We start from the raw sequence: 23,399 nt of genomic DNA, 5'->3' as shown, positions 1-23,399 counted from the left end.
TACCAGCGTACGTACTTTACGTAATACGTAATGTTCTCCGATTGGTTTATCGCTACCAGCGTACGTACTTTACGTATTACGTAATGTTCTCCGATTGGTTTATCGCTGCCAGGGCACGTACTCTACGCTGCCAGCGTACGTACTTTACGTATTACGTCCCTGTGTCAGCGGGAAATGGTCCGATATTCCGACGGTCAAAGACAACGTCGGTCGTTTTTACAGATTTTGGAATTCAGTTCGCACATAAGGCGCACCGGATTATAGGGCGCACGGCCGATTTTTGTGAAAATGTGAAAATTTAAGGCGTTTAGGTGCGCCTTATGGTGCGGAAAATACGGTACATCCTGGACAGAAGCAAGACATTGAAAAAACCTTTGTCAAGCACTACAGCATGGAGTAAAATTCCCAAATGACACTAAAGTCTTTACTGTGCAAAAAAGAAGGTTTAGGTTAATGTTGTCCAGAAGTGTCAACTTCTCTGGGCTTCGAGGCATCTGGTTTGCTCCAATTTTGGTAAAAAGTGATACAAATTATTAGTTGAGTTAATAGGGTTTTAAAAAGGAACAGTTTGCACCATCTCTCATGCTTAGTTATCATGTTACAGGGTCACATATGTCACATGTCATAGAATCCTATGGATGTTGACCTTGTTTGACCTTTACTTTGGCTACCAAGCATTCAACACTGTCAAAACTATTCCATTTATTAATCCTATTAGCTAAACCAATAATTTGTATCACTTTTTACCAACATTGGTGCAACTTTAACTTTTGACCCCTGTACAAACTGAAATGGACCTTTTGTCACCATTCTTGCTGTTTTTACCCCATAACTCCTTAACATTCAGTCACACATAGTACAAACTATACCTTTTTGGAATCTTTCTGATCAGACAAATAATGTGGTATATTTTTTTCAATATGATTGGAGCATTTGAAGAGTTCATATTCAAAACCCAGTATCTCCAAAACCATAAATTTTTAGTTGACACCAACATGTACTTGGCTGTCAAGGGGACCATCAGTGTGCAAAATATGAAAGAATTTGAACAAACTGTTTTCATGTTATTGATGAAAGCCTGTGTATTTCCACATAGGGTTTCCTTTAAATTTCCATTTTCAACTACATTTTTCTCCATTTGAAAAAAAAAAAGGACTTACTGGGTTTTGCATCTGAACTCTTCATTTGTAAATTTTAACCCCTGTGTAATTCTTCAGTGGACCCCTACCTGGCTGCCTATTGAAAATTCAAGTGGCCAGTTGTTTTGTCTTTTTTTGCTGTTGTTTTGGTTTTTTTTGTTGTTGTTGTTTTTTGTTTTTTTAGAAGCGTAATGTCTAAGGTGTATTTTTGCCAAATTTGGTGCACATATCACCATTTGAAGGATTGCTTCAGTTATTTGCTGTGCTATTAGAAGAAATGGACACTGTGCTTCAGACAAAAGATGAGAAGGACCACCCAGACTGTAATCAGCAATAAGTCCAAAAAGCCAGGGTCTGAGGTTACATCAGTGCCCTTGGCAAATGTAATTTACACTTCTGTGATGGTAGCATCAATACAGAAAAGGGCACTTAGAGCAACATACTATGTTGTCTTCAAGATGACATCTTTTCCAGGGATGTCCATTCATTTTATATCAAGACAATGCAAAACCACATTCTGCACACATTGCAAAGACAAGACTGTGTCAGAAGAGAACACTGTTACCGGACTTGTCTACTGGCCGTCCTGACGTGACCCAAATAGAAAATGTATAGAAAATTTTGAAACAAAAATGCAGCAATGACGAGTGCATACTTTTGCACACTTTAAGATATTTGCATGAAGAATGGGACAAAATAACACCTGAAATGTTTCATCGCTTGAGCTCCTCAACGCCAAAATGCGTAGTTTTTTTTAATGCAAGTGTTGTGAGACAGAATGGTGATATTAGAAAGATATTAGATCCCCGTAGAGACGGTGCCTGCTCCCAGACCACCAATAACCAGCAAAAATCTATTTAAGCATAAAAATTCAAAGAGAAAAAATAATATAGCACCTTCAACTGCACCACAGACTAAAACAGTTAAATGTGGTCTATTAAACATTAGGTCTCTCTCTTCTAAATCCCTGTTGGTAAATGATATAATAATTGATCAACATATTGATTTATTCTGCCTTACAGAAACCTGGTTACAGCAGGATGAATATGTTAGTTTAAATGAGTCAACACCCCCGAGTCACACTAACTGTCAGAATGCTCGTAGCACGGGCCGAGGTGGAGGATTAGCAGCAATCTTCCATTCCAGCTTATTAATTAATCAAAAACCCAGACAGAGCTTTAATTCATTTGAAAGCTTGACTCTTAGCCTTGTCCATCCAAATTGGAAGTCCCAAAAACCAGTTTTATTTGTTATTATCTATCGTCCACCTGGTCGTTACTGTGAGTTTCTCTGTGAATTTTCAGACCTTTTGTCTGACTTAGTGCTTAGCTCAGATAAGATAATTATAGTGGGCAATTTTAACATCCACACAGATGCTGAGAATGACAGCCTCAACACTGCATTTAATCTATTATTAGACTCTATTGGCTTTGCTCAAAATGTAAATGAGTCCACCCACCACTTTAATCATATCTTAGATCTTGTTCTGACTTATGGTATGGAAATAGAAGACTTAACAGTATTCCCTGAAAACTCCCTTCTGTCTGATCATTTCTCTATAACATTTACATTTACTCTGATGGACTACCCAGCAGTGGGGAATAAGTTTCATTACACTAGAAGTCTTTCAGAAAGCGCTGTAACTAGGTTTAAGGATATGATTCCTTCTTTATGTTCTCTAATGCCATATACCAACACAGTGCAGAGTAGCTACCTAAACTCTGTAAGTGAGATAGAGTATCAATCAATCAATCAATCAATTTTTTTATATAGCGCCAAATCACAACAAACAGTTGCCCCAAGGTGCTTTATATTGTAAGGCAAGGCCATACAATAATTATGTAAAACCCCAACGGTCAAAACGCAACCTGTGAGCAAGCACTTGGCTACAGTGGGAAGGAAAAACTCCCTTTTAACAGGAAGAAACCTCCAGCAGAACCAGGCTCAGGGAGGGGCAGTATCTCGTCAATAGTTTTACATCCTCATTGAAGACAACTTTGGATGCTGTAGCTCCTCTGAAAAAGAGAGCTTTAAATCAGAAGTGCCTGACTCCGTGGTATAACTCACAAACTCGTAGCTTAAAGCAGATAACCCGTAAGTTGGAGAGGAAATGGCGTCTCACTAATTTAGAAGATCTTCACTTAGCCTGGAAAAAGAGTCTGTTGCGCTATAAAAAAGCCCTCCGTAAAGCTAGGACATCTTTCTACTCATCACTAATTGAAGAAAATAAGAACAACCCCAGGTTTCTTTTCAGCACTGTAGCCAGGCTGACAAAGAGTCAGAGCTCTATTGAGCTGAGTATTCCATTAACTTTAACTAGTAATGACTTCATGACTTTCTTTGCTAACAAAATTTTAACTATTAGAGAATAAATTACTCATAACCATCCCAAGGACGTATCGTTATCTTTGGCTGCTTTCAGTGATGCCGGTATTTGGTTAGACTCTTTCTCTCCGATTGTTCTGTCTGAGTTATTTTCATTAGTTACTTCATCCAAACCATCAACATGTCTATTAGACCCCATTCCTACCAGGCTGCTCAAGGAAGCCCTACCATTATTTAATGCTTCGATCTTAAATATGATCAATCTATCTTTGTTAGTTGGCTATGTACCACAGGCTTTTAAGGTGGCAGTAATTAAACCATTACTTAAAAAGCCATCACTTGACCCAGCTATCTTAGCTAATTATAGGCCAATCTCCAACCTTCCTTTTCTCTCAAAAATTCTTGAAAGGGTAGTTGTAAAACAGCTAACTGATCATCTGCAGAGGAATGGTCTATTTGAAGAGTTTCAGTCAGGTTTTAGAATTCATCATAGTACAGAAACAGCATTAGTGAAGGTTACAAATGATCTTCTTATGGCCTCAGACAGTGGACTCATCTCTGTGCTTGTTCTGTTAGACCTCAGTGCTGCTTTTGATACTGTTGACCATAAAATTTTATTACAGAGATTAGAGCATGCCATACATATTAAAGGCACTGCGCTGCGGTGGTTTGAATCATATTTGTCTAATAGATTACAATTTGTTCATGTAAATGGGGAATCTTCTTCACAGACTAAAGTTAATTATGGAGTTCCACAAGGTTCTTTGCTAGGACCAATTTTATTCACTTTATACATGCTTTCCTTAGGCAGTATTATTAGACGGTATTGCTTAAATTTTCATTGTTACGCAGATGATACCCAGCTTTATCTATCCATGAAGCCAGAGGACACACACCAATTAGCTAAACTGCAGGATTGTCTTACAGACATAAAGACATGGATGACCTCTAATTTCCTGCTTTTAAACTCAGATAAAACTGAAGTTATTGTACTTGGCCCCACAAATCTTAGAAACATGGTGTCTAACCAGATCCTTACTCTGGATGGCATTACCCTGACCTCTAGTAATACCGTGAGAAATCTTGGAGTCATTTTTGATCAGGATATGTCATTCAAAGCGCATATTAAACAAATATGTAGGACTGCTTTTTTGCATTTACGCAATATCTCTAAAATTAGAAAGGTCTTGTCTCAGAGTGATGCTGAAAAACTAATTCATGCATTTATTTCCTCTAGGCTGGACTATTGTAATTCATTATTATCAGGTTGTCCTAAAAGTTCCCTAAAAAGCCTTCAGTTAATTCAAAATGCTGCAGCTAGAGTACTAACGGGGACTAGAAGGAGAGAGCATATCTCACCCATATTGGCCTCTCTTCATTGGCTTCCTGTTAATTCTAGAATAGAATTTAAAATTCTTCTTCTTACTTATAAGGTTTTGAATAATCAGGTCCCATCTTATCTTAGGGACCTCGTAGTACCATATCACCCCAATAGAGCGCTTCGCTCTCAGACTGCAGGCTTACTTGTAGTTCCTAGGGTTTGTAAGAGTAGAATGGGAGGCAGAGCCTTCAGCTTTCAGGCTCCTCTCCTGTGGAACCAGCTCCCAATTCAGATCAGGGAGACAGACACCCTCTCTACTTTTAAGATTAGGCTTAAAACTTTCCTTTTTGCTAAAGCTTATAGTTAGGGCTGGATCAGGTGACCCTGAACCATCCCTTAGTTATGCTGCTATAGACGTAGACTGCTGGGGGGTTCCCATGATGCACTGTTTCTTTCTCTTTTTGCTCTGTATGCACCACTCTGCATTTAATCATTAGTGATCGATCTCTGCTCCCCTCCACAGCATGTCTTTTTCCTGGTTCTCTCCCTCAGCCCCAACCAGTCCCAGCAGAAGACTGCCCCTCCCTGAGCCTGGTTCTGCTGGAGGTTTCTTCCTGTTAAAAGGGAGTTTTTCCTTCCCACTGTAGCCAAGTGCTTGCTCACAGGGGGTCGTTTTGACCGTTGGGGTTTTACATAATTATTGTATGGCTTTTGCCTTACAATATAAAGCGCCTTGGGGCAACTGTTTGTTGTGATTTGGCGCTATATAAAAATTGATTGATTGATTGATAAATTCTTTAAAATCACAACTTTTTTTATGAATGTGTTGCAGGTGTGAAATGCAGGAATAGATGCATATTAATAACTGAAATTAAGCTGATCACACACAAGACATGAATTCATGCTCATGAATGTGAATGTGCTCATGAATGTGAAAAAGTGCAGCACCAAATCACCCAATCGAATACGACTAATGTCAGGAAGACGATCCTCAAAAGTCAACAGCTGTCAGCAGACAGAGCAAAATAAAGAGACAGGTTTCAGATCCGGGGAAGCCAAAACAAACAACAGCAAATACACCAGAATGGAACAATATAGTGCGAGTGCCTTAAAAGCTGTGCAATAATTGGCAGAGAGGCTGCAGATGTGTGGAGGAGCAGCAGGTGAATCAATCCTAGAAGGTGTCAGATGCAGCCAGAACACAAGGAAAAGGTGTGTCACCAAAATTAGAATGCAACATGACCCTTAGTCCAGGTGGTGGCAGTAATGCGCCAAATGTGAGCTTCTTGACAAACAATACTTCCGAAGAAGCAGTAATAAAAGGTTAAAATTTTGTCTTTGCAGTGTTGTTCTCTCACAAGCATCAGCAGAAAAAAAATTCTCCACTAAGTAAAAATTAAATTTCATAAAAATCTCTTTTCCCAGATAGTGCAGTACACAATACCGCAAATATAGTTTATCATAGTAGTTATTTGCCATCCTGGTCACAAACAGCACCAGCTAGTTCACAAGGTTGGCAATCAAGTACAGAAAGCTGTAATCTAAATGTAAATCCACATTCTGTGTAGGGTGTTATCACTGGATCTGAACCAGCTTTCGGACCTGATGTCACAGCAGCACTCAGAACCGGCAGGCAAGACCAGAACCAACTCGTACCAAATTCATGAAAAGAACAGATGGGAGGGGAAGAGAAGGAACTGCTCGTGAGATGAGGTTTATCGTGCGTGTTTATATCATTGTGATGTCTTGAACCAGATGTATGAATTCTGCTAAATTAAACGCATTCAACTCACTGATAATAACCCAAAACAGACTGCAAAAGCAAGTCAAAAGTGCTATTTTTGCATCACGCAGAGCAACCAAGAACCTACGTACGGCGGTCTAAATGAACTATTTAAGTCCTGACATTTACAGCAACATGCACTGGCATCAAACTGAGTATGTTTAAAGCCAAACCAGACATTGAGACATTTCACTGCTCATCATCCAAGTGGCTTTTCCCTTCAGCATGTTAAAAGCAATTTTGAACATAACGGCTAAAGTCAAGGAAGTGCAATGATGTATTCTGGCTGAGTCAATCAGCCTAATTAAATCCACGCAATTCATCTGCTGAAGGCAAACTTGAAAGAAAGAAGCCATTTATAGGAAGCAGGAGCTGCACAGCCGGTCACCATGGCAGCATGGCAGCAGAAGAACAAGCCCTAAGCACCAGATCCATAGAGGCAGGAGTCTACCACAGCCAACAGGACCCAAGTTGCAGTCTGTGCAAATGTGCCCCAGAGACAGTCCAGTGCGGTCTGAGGAACAGCTAAGATACTGCACCAAACCTGAGGACCCAAGCGTGAGGATCAAACATACCACCCTCCCTGGAGAGGGCGCGCGCGCGTGTGTGTGTGTGTGTGTGTGTGTGTGTGTGTGTGTGTGTGTGTGTGTGTGTGTGTGTGTGTGTGTGTGTGTGTGTGTGTGTGTGTCCAGCACATGGTGGACTGGGTGTAAAAAGCATGCTGGCAATTCCAAGTGAAAGCAGCATCAGAAAGAAAGAGCAAGAGAAGGTCAATAAGTACCAGGGTCTGAAGGAAGAAGTAGAACAGACGTGGAAGGTAAAGACCACAGTGGTCACAGTGTTTCTCCAATCACATCCACAGAAGTCTAAAGCTCCTTCAGTCTGAGGCCAAGGCTGCTTCCTCTGTGAGAAAGAGGAGACATTCTAACTGACAGCAAGATAAGGAAAGTCAAGCAGGCGAGGAGGAGAAAAATGAGGCGTTTCATGCAAATGGTTTAAGAGGAGGTGGTGCAGAGGATCAAGGCAAACATGGAGGGCAAAAAGAACAGGCGCGCTCGCAAAAAACATGAAGTTGTGCATTCCACAGTTTAAGCTGAGGAGCATCTGGAAGTCCTTAAAGTGGGGAGGGTCCAAGGAAAAGGAGGAGGTGTTTCGGACGTTTAGGAGTCTGTGTGGAAATCGAGCGGAGTCATATTTCTGTGTGTGTGTGAGAGATTTTTTTTTTTTTTTTGCAATACAGCAGAGTGCTGAAGAAAGTGTGTATGTATATGTGTGTATGTGCGTGTGTGTCCGTGTCCCACAGACCACAGCGCTCGGCCTCTTCCTTCCTGATGATCAGAGCAGGAAGCAGAGACCAGTTCAGGAGGAGGAGGAGGGCTGACACACTGACTAACATATTTTCTCTCCCTTTGACTTTTTCCTTATTCAGTGCTGCTCTGTGCAACAGGCGGAGGTCGAGTGGGCCCAGAGGAGGCGGGCTCTGAGATGGAGCAGACGGACTGACACGGCAGTAGAACCCTCAGCCTGTGGAAGCCTGATGGAGGACAGCACTGTCACCGCCGGAGACACGGGGTGAGCACCGGGCGGGGGCTTCGATCCGGCCGTCACGGAGGGGAGACGGATCAGGGGCTTTGAAAGTCAGACAGATGGGGTGACTCACTGCCTCGGTATATAGGTCACCGGCCGCTCCGGGTTTTCCACTTGGAAACATCAGATCCTGCTTTCAGATGTGACTTCTGGACTGACGCTGGCTGTGTTGAACTGTGTGTGTTTGGTGTGTGTTTGTTCTCACAGCTGATGGCTGACACGGATCAGACCGTTAGAAACCCTCAGGGAATAATATGAAGTCAGTTTGCTGGAACTTTTCTGCAGTTTGAATGTGGGTCACGGAGACAGTTTGACTTTTCACAGTAAAAAAAACAAAATAAAACCCACTGATTTCAAGCGAGGTGTCAGTTCATGACTTGGGTTTAGTGAAGATAATCAGGCAGATTTTGATTTTGCAATTAGATCATCCAAAAAGATTTCCACTGGCAGGCCCAGAGAGTTTGATTTTTTTGGTTTCTTTGTTTGTTTGTTTTTTTTTACGGTGCATGTTGGTGAAGCGGCAACAGTAAAAGGCCTTTACTATTGCTATCACCGAGACTCGTGTGTGTGTGTGTGTGTGTGTGTGTGTGTGTGTGTGTGTAAAAGATAACTTAAAGACAGCTAGACAGACTTTCTTCAAACTTGGTGGGAATATTACTGGGATAGATATCCAGAGGTGAGTAGAATTTGGCATAGTTTTGCAAAGGTCAGAGGTCAAGGAACACATGGTCCGAAAAACACCTTCTATATATTAAAAGCCAATGGCCTCTGTGTACGTGCATGTGCAACTTCGATCATGGACAAACTGGGGAAAGCTGACATTTGCCATTTGGTATGTTTTATGTATTTTGGGTCAAGCATTAACGGTGCAAAAACAGAAAGTTGATACGACTAATATTTTTGGAGAAATTAGGGATATTAGGTAAGAACAGTGAATGATGAGATGAGATATACTTTATTGATCTCACAGTGGAGAAATTATGTTTTCACTCCAGTTACCTCAGACAGCAATTAGTCCACAATTATTACTTGTTTACAGTAATAATGGTACACATCAGAATTAAAGACAGCACATACACATTTGACATTGTTTATGTGCACTAAGTTTGAAGAAGTCCGTTATCCGAATTGAGGCAAGTGGGTGAAGGTCACGCAGCAAACCTGAGATGTGCCACTGTCAGCTTGGGGGGAAGAACGGGGGCTGCAGCTAAAACTGCTCCGCCCCCGCAGAAGGGGAAAGCAGTGACGTGAGCAGACGCCGGAGTGGGTGGTGTTGATGGGGGATAGGAGGGGGGTGGGGGGAGGGAATGGAACATGCTTCAGTCCTATGAAAACAGTTTATTGTCTTTGTGAGTTGAGATAAGAAACAGCCAAATGATCCCCAGGCCGAAGAAATTCCTCTGGAGGAAAAACAGTCGGGCAACTTGACCTTCAGGCTTGATAAGCCCGTAGTGTTATGGTTTGAGCAGTGAAAAACACTTTTTAACAGTTGCACTTGAACAACCCAATCCCAACTATGAATTAAGAATATTGACTGGCCTCTGAAATCTTCAACTTCATCTGCAAGGCACACATCTGCTCCAAGATGTCATCCAATTTGCGTCTGAGTTCAAGAGTCATCGCAGTCTGAGAATGAACTGCCTTGCCAACCTCGTTAATTATGATGGACAAGCGAAGGGCCGTGGTTCTTGATGCCGCCGTCTTGCCAATTTTCCGGTAGATCAGGGCAGCACATAAGCCAGAAAGTACCAGCCCAAGAACCATTGAGTTCTTGGATGTTAATAATTAAATTCTGGACTCACACCATTCCAGCAGGGGGCAGTAAATCATTATACTCAACAAAAATATAAACGCAACACTTTTGGTTTTGCTCCCATTTTGTATGAGATGAACTCAAAGATCTAAAACTTTTTCCACATACACAATATCACCACTTCCCTCAAATATTGGCCACAAACCAGTCTAAATCTGTGACAGTGAGCACTTCTCCTTTGCTGAGATAATCCATCCCACCTCACAGGTGTGCCATATCAAGATGCTGATTAGACACCATGATTAGTGCACAGGTGTGCCTTAGACTGTCCACAATAAAAGGCCACTCTGAAAGGTGCAGTTTTGTTTTATTGGGGGGGGGGGGGATACCAGTCAGTATCTGGTGTGACCACCATTTGCCTCATGCAGTGCAACACATCTCCTTCGCATAGAGTTGATCAGGTTGTCAATTGTGGCCTGTGGAATGTTGGTCCACTCCTCTTCAGTTGCTGGATATTGGCAGGAACTGGTACACGCTGTCGTATACGCCGGTCCAGAGCATCCCAAACATGCTCAATGGGTGACATGTCCGGTGAGTATGCCGGCCATGCAAGAACTGGGACATTTTCAGCTTCCAAGAATTGTGTACAGATCCTTGCAACATGGGGCCGTGCATTATCCTGCTGCAACATGAGGTGATGTTCTTGGATGTATGGCACAACAATGGGCCTCAAGATCTCATCACGGTATCTCTGTGCATTCAAAATGCCATCAATAAAATGCACCTGTGTTCTTCGTCCATAACAGACGCCTGCCCATACCATAACCCCACCGCCACCATGGGCCACTCGATCCACAACATTGACATCAGAAAACCGCTCACCCACACAACGCCACACACACTGTCTGCCATCTGCCCTGGACAGTGTGAACCGGGATTCATCCGTGAAGAGAACACCTCTCCAATGTGCCAAACGCCAGTGAATGTGAGCATTTGCCCACTCAAGTCGGTTACGACGACGAACTGGAGTCAGGTCGAGACCCCGATGAGGACGACGAGCATGCAGATGAGCTTCCCTGAGACGGTTTCTGACAGTTTGTGCAGAAATTCTTTGGTTATGCAAACCGATTGTTTCAGCAGCTGTCCGAGTGGCTGGTCTCAGACAATCTTGGAGGTGAACATGGTGGATGTGGAGGTCCTGGGCTGGTGTGGTTACACGTGGTCTGCGGTTGTGAGGCTGGTTGGATGTACTGCCAAATTCTCTGAAACACCTTTGGAGACGGCTTATGGTAGAGAAATGAACATTCAATACACGAGCAACAGCTCTGGTTGACATTCCTGCTGTCAGCATGCCAATTGCATGATACTTCAAATCTTGCAACATCTGTGGCATTGTGCTGTGTGATAAAACTGCACCTTTCAGAGTGGCCTTTTATTGTGGGCAGTCTAGGGCACACCTGTGCACTAATCATGGTGTCTAATCAGCATCTTGGTATGGCACACCTGTGAGGTGGGAAGGATTATCTCAGCAAAGGAGAAGTGCTCACTGTCACAGATTTAGACTGGTTTGTGAACAATATTTGAGGGAAATGGTGATATTGTGTATGTGGAAAAAGTTTTAGATCTTTGAGTTCATCTCATACAAAATGGGAGCAAAACCAAAAGTGTTGCGTTTATATTTTTGTTGAGTATATATATATTACAAGCCAAGTGGCCTGTGTGTGTGTGTGTGTGTGTGTGTGTGTGTGTGTGTGTGTGTGTGTGTGTGTGTGTGTGTGTGTGTGTGTGTGTGTGTGTGTGTGTGTGTGTGTGTAACTTCAATCACAGAGAAACTGGGGAGAGCTGACATTTGCTGTTTGGTATGTTTATGTATTTTGGGTCAAGGATGAACGCTGTCAAAACGGAAAGTTGATAAGACTAATATTTTTTGGAGAAATTAGGGATATTAGGTAACAACAGTGAACAATGAATGTTGATATCACCATTATTCAGTCCCTGGTAACCAGACAAGCTCTGAACAAAGGAAATATTTCAACCTTTCAGTTGTTAAACATGACATCAGCTAAATGGCCCAAATTTTCCTCTACTGGTGGTTGGCTCTCACTGCGGTATTGTATCACTTCCTGTTCCGGAGCACAGCGGTGTTTTTCTGTATCTGTTAGCTGTTTAATCTGCGCAGTTAGATTGATCTAGTTATCTAGATTACAATTTGTTTCCCAGTGTAATCTTTACGTGCCTTAACTAAAGTACTCCTTCTGCTGAATCACCTCTAAATTATGTACACATTATTCACTTTGCGTGTTTTTAGGAATCCGCTAGCTTAGCGTAGCTACTAGCTCTTAGCCGATTTAGCATGGCGGCTTCTCCTGTCTCTCCCGCACTTTTCTGCTCTGGGTGTGAAATGTTTAGTTATTCCTCGGCCTCCTTTAGCAGTAACGGTACTTGTAATAAGTGTAGCTTATTCGTAGCTTTGGAGGCCAGGCTGGGCGAATTGGAGACTCAGCTCCGCACCATGGAAAATTCTACAGCTAGCCAGGCCCCTGTAGTCGGTGCGGACCAAGGTAGCTTAGCCGCCGTTAGTTACCCCCTGGCAGATCCCGAGCAGCAGGGAAAGCAGGCTGACTGGGTGACTGTGAGGAGGAAGCGTAGCCCTAAACAGAAGCCCCGTGTACACCGCCAACCCGTTCACATCTCTAACCGTTTTTCCCCACTCGACGACACACCCGCCGAGGATCAAACTCTGGTTATTGGCGACTCTGTTTTGCGAAATGTGAAGTTAGCGACACCAGCAACCATAGTCAATTGTCTTCCGGGGGCCAGAGCAGGTGACATTGAAGGAAATTTGAAACTGCTGGCTAAGGCTAAGCGTAAATTTGGTAAGATTGTAATTCACGTCGGCAGTAATGACACCCGGTTACGCCAATCGGAGGTCACTAAAATTAACATTGAATCGGTGTGTAACTTTGCAAAAACAATGTCGGACTCTGTAGTTTTCTCTGGGCCCCTCCCCAATCGGACCGGGAGTGACATGTTTAGCCGCATGTTCTCCTTGAATTGCTGGCTGTCTGAGTGGTGTCCAAAAAATGAGGTGGGCTTCATAGATAATTGGCAAAGCTTCTGGGGAAAACCTGGTCTTGTTAGGAGAGACGGCATCCATCCCACTTTGGATGGAGCAGCTCTCATTTCTAGAAATCTGGCCAATTTTCTTAAATCCTCCAAACCGTGACTATCCAGGGTTGGGACCAGGAAGCAGAGTTGTAGTCTTACACACCTCTCTGCAGCTTCTCTCCCCTGCCATCCCCTCATTACCCCATCCCGTAGAGATGGTGCCTGCTCCCAGACCACCAATAACCAGCAAAAATCTATTTAAGCATAAAAATCAAAAAGAAAAAATAATATAGCACCTTCAACTGCACCACAGACTAAAACAGTTAAATGTGGTCTATTAAACATTAGGTCTCTCTCTTCTAAATCCCTGTTGGTAAATGATATAATAATTGATCAACATATTGATTTATTCTGCCTTACAGAAACCTGGTTACAGCAGGATGAATATGTTAGTTTAAATGAGTCAACACCCCTGAGTCACACTAACTGCCAGAATGCTCGTAGCACGGGCCGGGGCAGAGGATTAGTAGCAATCTTCCATTCCAGCTTATTAATTAATCAAAAACCCAGACAGAGCTTTAATTCATTTGAAAGCTTGACTCTTAGTCTTGTCCATCCAAATTGGAAGTCCCAAAAAACAGTTTTATTTGTTATTATCTATCGTCCACCTGGTCGTTACTGTGAGTTTCTCTGTGAATTTTCAGACCTTTTGTCTGACTTAGTGCTTAGCTCAGATAAGATAATTATAGTGGGCGATTTTAACATCCACACAGATGCTGAGAATGACAGCCTCAACACTGCATTTAATCTATTATTAGACTCTATTGGCTTTGCTCAAAATGTAAATGAGTCCACCCACCACTTTAATCATATCTTAGATCTTGTTCTGACTTATGGTATGGAAATAGAAGATTTAACAGTATTCCCTGAAAACTCCCTTCTGTCTGATCATTTCTTAATAACATTTACATTTACTCTGATGGACTACCCAGCAGTGGGGAATAAGTTTCATTACACTAAAAGTCTTTCAGAAAGCGCTGTAACTAGGTTTAAGGATATGATTCCTTCTTTATGTTCTCTAATGCCATATACCAACACAGTGCAGAGTAGGTACCTAAACTCTGTAAGTGAGATAGAGTATCTCGTCAATAGTTTTACATCCTCATTGAAGACAACTTTGGATGCTGTAGCTCCTCTGAAAAAGAGAGCTTTAAATCAGAAGTGCCTGACTCCGTGGTATAACTCACAAACCCGTAGCTTAAAGCAGATAACCCGTAAGCTGGAGAGGAAATGGCGTCTCACTAATTTAGAAGATCTTCACTTAGCCTGGAAAAAGAGTCTGTTGCTCTATAAAAAAAAGCCCTCCGTAAAGCTAGGACATCTTCTACTCATCACTAATTGAAGAAAATAAGAACAACCCCAGGTTTCTTTTCAGCACTGTAGCCAGGCTGACAAAGAGTCAGAGCTCTATTGAGCTGAGTATTCCATTAACTTTAACTAGTAATGACTTCATGACTTTCTTTGCTAACAAAATTTTAACTATTAGAGAAAAAATTACTCATAACCATCCCAAAGATGTATCGTTATCTTTGGCTGCTTTCAGTGATGCCGGTATTTGGTTAGACTCTTTCTCTCCGATTGTTCTGTCTGAGTTATTTTCATTAGTTACTTCATCCAAACCATCAACATGTTTATTAGACCCCATTCCTACCAGGCTGCTCAAGGAAGCCCTACCATTATTTAATGCTTCGATCTTAAATATGATCAATCTATCTTTGTTAGTTGGCTATGTACCACAGGCTTTTAAGGTGGCAGTAATTAAACCATTACTTAAAAAGCCATCACTTGACCCAGCTATCTTAGCTAATTATAGGCCAATCTCCAACCTTCCTTTTCTCTCAAAAATTCTTGAAAGGGTAGTTGTAAAACAGCTAACTGATCATCTGCAGAGGAATGGTCTATTTGAAGAGTTTCAGTCAGGTTTTAGAATTCATCATAGTACAGAAACAGCATTAGTGAAGGTTACAAATGATCTTCTTATGGCCTCGGACAGTGGACTCATCTCTGTGCTTGTTCTGTTAGACCTCAGTGCTGCTTTTGATACTGTTGACCATAAAATTTTATTACAGAGATTAGAGCATGCCATAGGTATTAAAGGCACTGCGCTGCGGTGGTTTGAATCATATTTGTCTAATAGATTACAATTTGTTCATGTAAATGGGGACTCTTCTTCACAGACTAAAGTTAATTATGGAGTTCCACAAGGTTCTGTGCTAGGACCAATTTTATTCACTTTATACATGCTTCCCTTAGGCAGTATTATTAGACGGTATTGCTTAAATTTCATTGTTACGCAGATGATACCCAGCTTTATCTATCCGTGAAGCCAGAGGACACACACCAATTAGCTAAACTGCAGGATTGTCTTACAGACATAAAGACATGGATGACCTCTAATTTCCTGCTTTTAAACTCAGATAAAACTGAAGTTATTGTACTTGGCCCCACAAATCTTAGAAACATGGTGTCTAACCAGATCCTTACTCTGGATGGCATTACCCTGACCTCTAGTAATACTGTGAGAAATCTTGGAGTCATTTTTGATCAGGATATGTCATTCAAAGCGCATATTAAACAAATATGTAGGACTGCTTTTTTGCATTTACGCAATATCTCTAAAATCAGAAAGGTCTTGTCTCAGAGTGATGCTGAAAAACTAATTCATGCATTTATTTCCTCTAGGCTGGACTATTGTAATTCATTATTATCAGGTTGTTCTAAAAGTTCCCTAAAAAGCCTTCAGTTAATTCAAAATGCTGCAGCTAGAGTACTGACGGGGACTAGAAGGAGAGAGCATATCTCACCCATATTGGCCTCTCTTCATTGGCTTCCTGTTAATTCTAGAATAGAATTTAAAATTCTTCTTCTTACTTATAGGTTTTGAATAATCAGGTCCCATCTTATCTTAGGGACCTCGTAGTACCATATCACCCCAATAGAGCGCTTCGCTCTCAGACTGCAGGCTTACTTGTAGTTCCTAGGGTTTGTAAGAGTAGAATGGGAGGCAGAGCCTTCAGCTTTCAGGCTCCTCTCCTGTGGAACCAGCTCCCAATTCAGATCAGGGAGACAGACACCCTCTCTACTTTTAAGATTAGGCTTAAAACTTTCATTTTTGCTAAAGCTTATAGTTAGGGCTGGATCAGGTGACCCTGAACCATCCCTTAGTTATGCTGCTATAGACGTAGACTGCTGGGGGGTTCCTATGATGCACTGTTTCTTTCTCTTTTTGCTCTGTATGCACCACTCTGCATTTAATCATTAGTGATCGATCTCTGCTCCCCTCCACAGCATGTCTTTTTCCTGGTTCTCTCCCTCAGCCCCAACCAGTCCCAGCAGAAGACTGCCCCTCCCTGAGCCTGGTTCTGCTGGAGGTTTCTTCCTGTTAAAAGGCCGTTTTTCCTTCCCACTGTAGCCAAGTGCTTGCTCACAGGGGGTCGTTTTGACCGTTGGGGTTTTACATAATTATTGTATGGCCTTGCCTTACAATATAAAGCGCCTTGGGGCAACTGTTTGTTGTGATTTGGCGCTATATAAAAAAATTGATTGATTGATTGATAATAAATACAATTATTCACAAAACGGTCTCTTTTTAATTTCCAATACTTTCACTTTTTTAAGTGAAAGTACTAGAAATCATGAAAAGTTTTTATAATGATTTTTCTTTATAAAAAAATTGCATAATTTATTACCACCCTTGAAAAATGTCAGCTCCCTGTTTTACAAACATGACCCAATCTAGAACCCATGGATCCCCACGGCAACACACTAGTTTGTTATATCCCAACAACCAAGAAGCCTCAATGGATGAGCTAAAGCGTATGTTGATCAGCAAAATATTTGTCATTTATTGGTGTAAATGACTTCATAATGAAGTCATACGTATTCAAAAACACCATTGCAGACACATGTATGTTTATGTACATTTATAACATAGTGTGTAGCGCTTTTAGGGCATGGATCAGCATCATGCATCGTTCTTTTTAAATTCCACACTGATGGAGGTATAAATGGGAATTGCTTGACTTTACTCATTTGTCTGGAGCTAGATCTCAGTGAGCAGTCAGTGGAATGATGGAATGGATGATGGAGTACGGAATGATGTTAGTACTAAACCTGCAACTGATGCCCATTATATCAAAATTTAGACCAATGCTACTCCACCAATCTGATGGACATACAGACAGGTCCAAAACTACTTTGACACTGATACAGTTTTTTGTCGTTTTGCCTCAGTTCACCATCAAAATGGAGTTCCTGTGAAGCAAATATGTGCTTGGGTTTAAAAAAAATCACATTAACCATTTTGAAATTATGAATACATTATTTCAGCATCCAAAAGTAACTGGACAAAGTAAATATAAGGATTATTTGAAAGACAGATCATCATCACTTTTACAGCCAGTTGTCAGGGGATAGATGAACAGCTTCATGCTGGAATGGCACAGAGAAGTATCTTCATTCATTCAATAAAACATGTTGAGTCCAGGTTTAAGTCTCCATGTGCCTTCAGACAAACTATCTGAAATTTCACATCTTGATGCTGTATAACTGGTCAGACTCTCCAGAAATTTGCAATGCCAAGATTTCAACAATTACAGCGCTTCACTTTTTCCACATCTTATTATGTTACATCCTTATTCCAAAATATATATTCATTTTTCCCTTGAAATGCTACTCACAACACCCCATAATGACGTTTTTTTTATTATTATTATTTTTGCAAATTTAATAAAAATAAAAAACTAAGAAATCAGTTGTACATAAGTATTCACACTCTTTGCTTAGTATTTCATTGATGTACCTTTGGCAGCAATTACAACCTCAAGTCTTCTTGAAGATGATGCCACAAGCTTGGTGCACCTATCTTTGGACAGTTTTGTCCATTCCTCTTTGCAGCACCTCTCAAGCTCCATCAGGTTGGATGGGGTGCGTCAATGCACAGCCATTTTCAGATCACTTCAGAGATGTTCAATCGGATTCTGGTCTGGGCTCTGGCTGGGCCACTCAAGGACATTCACAGAGTTGTCCTGAAGTCACTCCTTTGATATCATGGCTGTGTGTTTAGGGTCAAAGATGAACTGTTGCTCCAGTCTAAGGTCAAGAGTGCTTTGGAGCAGGTTTTTATCCAGGGTGTCTCTGTACATTGCTGCATTCATCTTTTCCTCAATCCTGACTAGTCTGCCAGTTCCTGCTACTGAAAAATATCCCCACAGCATGATGCTGCCACCACCATGCTTCACTGTAGGGATGGTGCCTGGTTTCCTCCAAACATGATGCCTGGCATTCACACCAAAGAGTTCAATCTTTGTCTCATCAGACCAGAGAATTTTCTTTCTCATAGTCTGAGAGTCCTTCAGCTGCCTTTTGGCAAACTCCAGGTGGACAGAGCTTTTCTGTACCCTTCCCCCAGATTTGTGCCCCGAGACATTCCTGTCTCAGAGGTCTACAGACAATTCCTTTTACTTCATGCTTGGTTTGTGCTCTGACTGTCAACTGTGGGACCTTATATGTAGACAGGTGTGTGTCTTTCTAAATCATGTCCAATCAACTGAATTTACCCCAGGTGGACTCCAATTAAGCTGTAGAAACATCTCAAGGATGATCAGTGGAAACAGGAGGCACCTGAGCTCAATTTTGAGCTTCATGGCAAACACTGTGAATACTTATGTACATGTGATGTCTTAGTTTTTTATTTGTAATAATTTTGCAAAAATCTCAAAAACTTTTTTTACATTGTCATTATGGGGTGTTGTGTGAAGAATTTTGAAGGGAATATATATATATAACCAGGTTAGTTCCATTGAGATCAAGATCTCGTTTACAAGCGAGACCTGGACAATTACTTAGTATAAAGTTTACAATCCACCTACCCTGCATGTCTTTGGATGTGGGGAAAAAGTCGGAGCACCCGGAGGGAACCCACACAAACATGGGGAGAACATGCAAACTCCACACAGAAAGGCCACAGGTGGGAGTTGATCCCATGACCTTCTTGCTGTGAGGCAACAGTGCTAACCACTAAACCACTGTGCTGCCCATATATATCAATACATACACCCTATCAGTCATCAGGTATCCAACTGGGATAGTAAGTTGGCCACAGGAGGACATATACTCAACAAAAATATAAACGCAACACTTTTGGTTTTGCTCCCATTTTGTATGAGACAAACTCAAAGATCTAAAACTTTTTCCACATACACAATATCACCATTTCCCTCAAATATTGTTCACAAACCAGTCGAAATCTGTGATAGTGAGCACTTCTCCTTCGCTGAGATAATCCATCCCACCTCACAGGTGTGCCATATCAAGATGCTGATTAGACACCATGATTAGTGCACAGGGTGCCTTAGATTGCCCACAATAAAAGGCCACTCTGAAAGGTGCAGTTTTATCACACAGCACAATGCCACAGATGTCGCAAGATTTGAGGGAGCGTGCAATTGGCATGCTGACAGCAGGAATGTCAACCAGAGCTGTTGCTCGTGTATTGAATGTTCATTTCTCTACCATAAGCCGTCTCCAAAGGCGTTTCAGAGAATTGGCAGTACATCCAACCAGCCTCACAACCGCAGACCACGTGTAACCACACCAGCCCAGGACCTCCACATCCAGCATGTTCACCTCCAAGATCGTCTGAGACCAGCCACTCGGACAGCTGCTGGAACAATCGGTTTGCATAACCAAAGAATTTCTGCACAAACTGTCAGAAACCGTCTCAGGGAAGCTCATCTGCATGCTCGTCATCCTCATTGGGGTCTCGACCTCACTCCAGTTCGTCGTCGTAAACGACTTGAGTGGGCAAATGCTCACATTCGCTGGCGTTTGGCACGTTGGAGAGGTGTTCTCTTCACGGATGATGCGAAGGAGATGTGTTGCACTGCATGAGGCAATGGTGGTCACACCAGATACTGACTGGTATCCCCCCCCAATAAAACAAAACTGCACCTTTCAGAGTGGCCTTTTATTGTGGGCAGTCTAAGGCACACCTGTGCACTAATCATGGTGTCTAATCAGCATCTTGATATGGCACACCTGTGAGGTGGGATGGATTATCTCAGCAAAGGAGAAGTGCTCACTATCACAGATTTCGACTGGTTTGTGAACAATATTTGAGGGAAATGGTGATATTGTGTATGTGGAAAAAGTTTAGATCTTTGAGTTCATCTCATACAAAATGGGAGCAAAACCAAAAGTGTTGCATTATATTTTTGTTGAGTGTAGATGCCACTGATGTCAAAACACAAAAACTTCCTCACAATGCACAGAGGTTTCCACCCAAAAGTGCAGGTACCCTGAGGCTCTATGAGCAACACAAGGAGGGAGGGTGAGGATTACTGAGTGTCAGAGCCATAATCCAGGATGAGGGGAGGAGCAGCCATGAATACATCAGAAAGATGGCCCCCTGAGATCAGCTGCTGCAAGAATGCTGAAGACAGACAGTGATAAGGAAATGGAGGAGGAGATATTATGGAAGACCAAGCCCCTCCATGGGATGTACAATCGACAGATAGAGGAGACCAGTGACTAGAAAAGAACAGCACAGAGGCTCTGATCGTGGCAAGAACAAGCCCTAAGCACCAAATCCATATATAAAAACAATTAAACACTTAAAATTACTAGTTCTAAAAAAAAGGAACATATAGCAGCGCACACATACCCAGTCCACATGGGTAAAAACAGCATATACGAGTACATACATAAACACTGTATACCCACGTCCCCATATACTGTACACACATGCATACATACATACATAATACATACATACATACATTCACACCACACACACCTCCACATACATAGTTGGCACAGTCACACTGTCCTCTAATGGCATTGAGGATAGTTACTGAAGATGGATAAAAGCTGTGTTTGAGTCTCTTTGTCCTTACATCAGTGACCTGTACCTTCTTCTTGATGGTAACAGTCATACAGGGAGTGACCTGGATGGTGTATGTGCTTGATAATGTTCTTGGCTTTTTTGAGACAACGGTCACTGTGTAGCTCTTCAAGTGTGGTGAGAGGGCAATCCTTTGGGCGGTATTGATGACCCGCTGGAGCGCTTTCCTCTGAGCCACTGCACAGCTTGTATACCATACGCCCATGCAGTATGTTAAAATGCTCTCTATGCAGGCATGGTAAAGGTCACCAGCAGATGTTGTGTGATGTTATTCCTCCTGAGTAGTCTCAGGAAGTACAATCTCTGCTGGGCCTTTTTCAGCAGCTCAGTGGTGTTCACGCTTCAGGGAAGGCCTTTTTCGATGTGCACTCCAAGAAAGCAAAAGTCTGCTATACCCTCTCCACACAGTCCCCGTTTATAAATAGTGGTGTGACCTCTGTTTTCTTCCTCCTGTAGTCAATAATGAGTTCTTTAGTTTTTGCTGTGTTGAGGAGCAGGTTATTAGCCTTGCACCATGTTGAGAGCTGCTCCACCTCCTGTCTGTAGGTCGATATTTTGTTCACTGTGACAGTGTCTATGCAGTGTTTGATGTAGCACAGAACCCTGTCTGTGAACGCCTCCAGGTCATGATGTTCGAAAAAACCCCAGTCGATCCTCTCAAAGCAGTCCTGCAGCTGCTGGGAGGCACCCTCTGGCCATGCGGCAACAGTCTTTGTGATGATGGAAGCAGTTTTTCTGACGGGGGCATATGCAGGGATTAGCAGTAAGGACAGGTGGTCACACTGGCCAAGATGTAGAAGTGCCCTTGCCCTGTAGCCCAGCTTAATGTTGGAATATCTCAATTCTGCTATCTCGATAGCAGAGTCCGGAATTGAACTCTGAAGCCACGTCTATGTGAAGAGCAGGATGCATGCGTCCTTCACAGTGTTGTTTACTGTAATCTTAACTCATCCATTTTGTTCACAAGGGATCTTGCATTCGTGAGAAATAGGCTGGGAAGCGGTGGTCGAAGTGGCTGCCTCCGTAGCCTTACTAGCGCGCCAGCTCAGCAGCCTCGCTTCTGCCTTCTTTTTCCACGCCACCTGCACTTCCTCCTTGCTGGAATAGTAAACCACAGGAGAGCCGGGGCTCCTTGCTAACTCCACTGGAATCTTATGTATTTTGATGAACTCACTTGTCTCTTGTTCACTGCGAAGTCCAATCTTAAGAAGATCATGTCTGTTGTAGGCGTTATTTGCTCGACATAACGTACACAAAATTAAGAAAGACACGTACATAAACATCCACACATAGCACCGACCTCTAAGGCACTTAGCCGCTGCAATTCTGTGCACCGCCATGACAATCTCTTGGTCTCTTCTACAATTCAACCGGTTGAATTGTAGAAGGTTCCTGGTTCAAATCCCACCCCTGACACTTTTTGTCCATGTAATGTGTAGCTGCATCAGGAAGGGCATCCGGAGTGAAACTTATGCAGATCCACCTCGGGTTTACTGTGGCGACCCTGAGTGCAAACAAGGGAGCAGCCGAAGGGACTTAATATTGTTTAATCTACTTAACAGCTGTGTTAAATGAAATTTCTGAATTGTAAACTGTAATTTTGTTCATTTTCAGCAAATCTGTCAATTGCTATGGCGGACAAAAAACAAAGGGAGAGAGAGAGAAAATTTTACATTTTGAATTATTAGTAACATTAAAAGCAAATATATATATATATATATATATATATATATATACACATATATATACACAGTCCTCAAAGTTACATCCTCAAAAAGGAGGAGTTACAAATTAATATACAAACTAAATAGTATAACGGTAAAAGCAGAATAGAAAATAAATGACGTGAAAACAAACAAACAAAAAAAATCTAAGACATTAAACAATAGGCACAGAAAGTTCCAACCAACCATTAAATTCTATTTTCAGAAGATGGGAGAGCTTCCATTTCTTTGTAAAAACAAAGTTTGTCGTTATCCGAGATTTAACCAAAGTGCAAAAACCAATAAACTGTTTATCCTGAATTCAACTTTAGATCCTCCTTTTCACATTATTTTACAGCTATCCAACCATGACCAATTAAAATCCATCAACTGACACCTACATCTTTGCTGTTTAGAGTAATGAAAACCTTCATTAAAAAGACCATAAACAGTCCCTCCAAGACAGAAAATAATGGTTGTGTTGTGCTCTGTATGAAAATGCCTGTTTTCATACAGAGCTTTGACTTGTTATAAGCTCATCAATGTGATAGTTCTTGAGAACTGTCTACTCCACACGGATTTACCACAGAGAGCCTTACTATTTGTATTTCTTCATAATTGATCTGAATAAAGTCCAAAACATATTCAGTGACTTGGAAATGTTCATGTATCCATCCCCTGACCTGTCTGAAGAAAACTGGCAATAAAACTGAAGAA

The 23,399-nt window shown here is 41.9% G+C and overlaps 1 protein-coding gene across 1 annotated transcript in view; it reads left to right on the top strand.

Moving 5' to 3' along the window:
• The first annotated feature begins 7,828 nt into the window (after positions 1 to 7,828).
• The window catches only part of rin3 (Ras and Rab interactor 3), a 61,451-nt gene continuing 45,880 nt past the window's right edge, over positions 7,829 to 23,399 (top strand). The window contains 1 exon segment of the mRNA XM_034195422.1: positions 7,829 to 8,140. Within this exon segment, the coding sequence (XP_034051313.1) occupies positions 8,106 to 8,140 (35 nt within the window). The 5' untranslated portion in view covers positions 7,829 to 8,105.

Source organism: Thalassophryne amazonica, chromosome 19, assembly GCF_902500255.1.
Source record: "Thalassophryne amazonica chromosome 19, fThaAma1.1, whole genome shotgun sequence".
NCBI classification, from domain to species: Eukaryota; Metazoa; Chordata; class Actinopteri; order Batrachoidiformes; family Batrachoididae; genus Thalassophryne; species Thalassophryne amazonica.
This window is presented reverse-complemented; position numbering and strand designations above follow the sequence as displayed.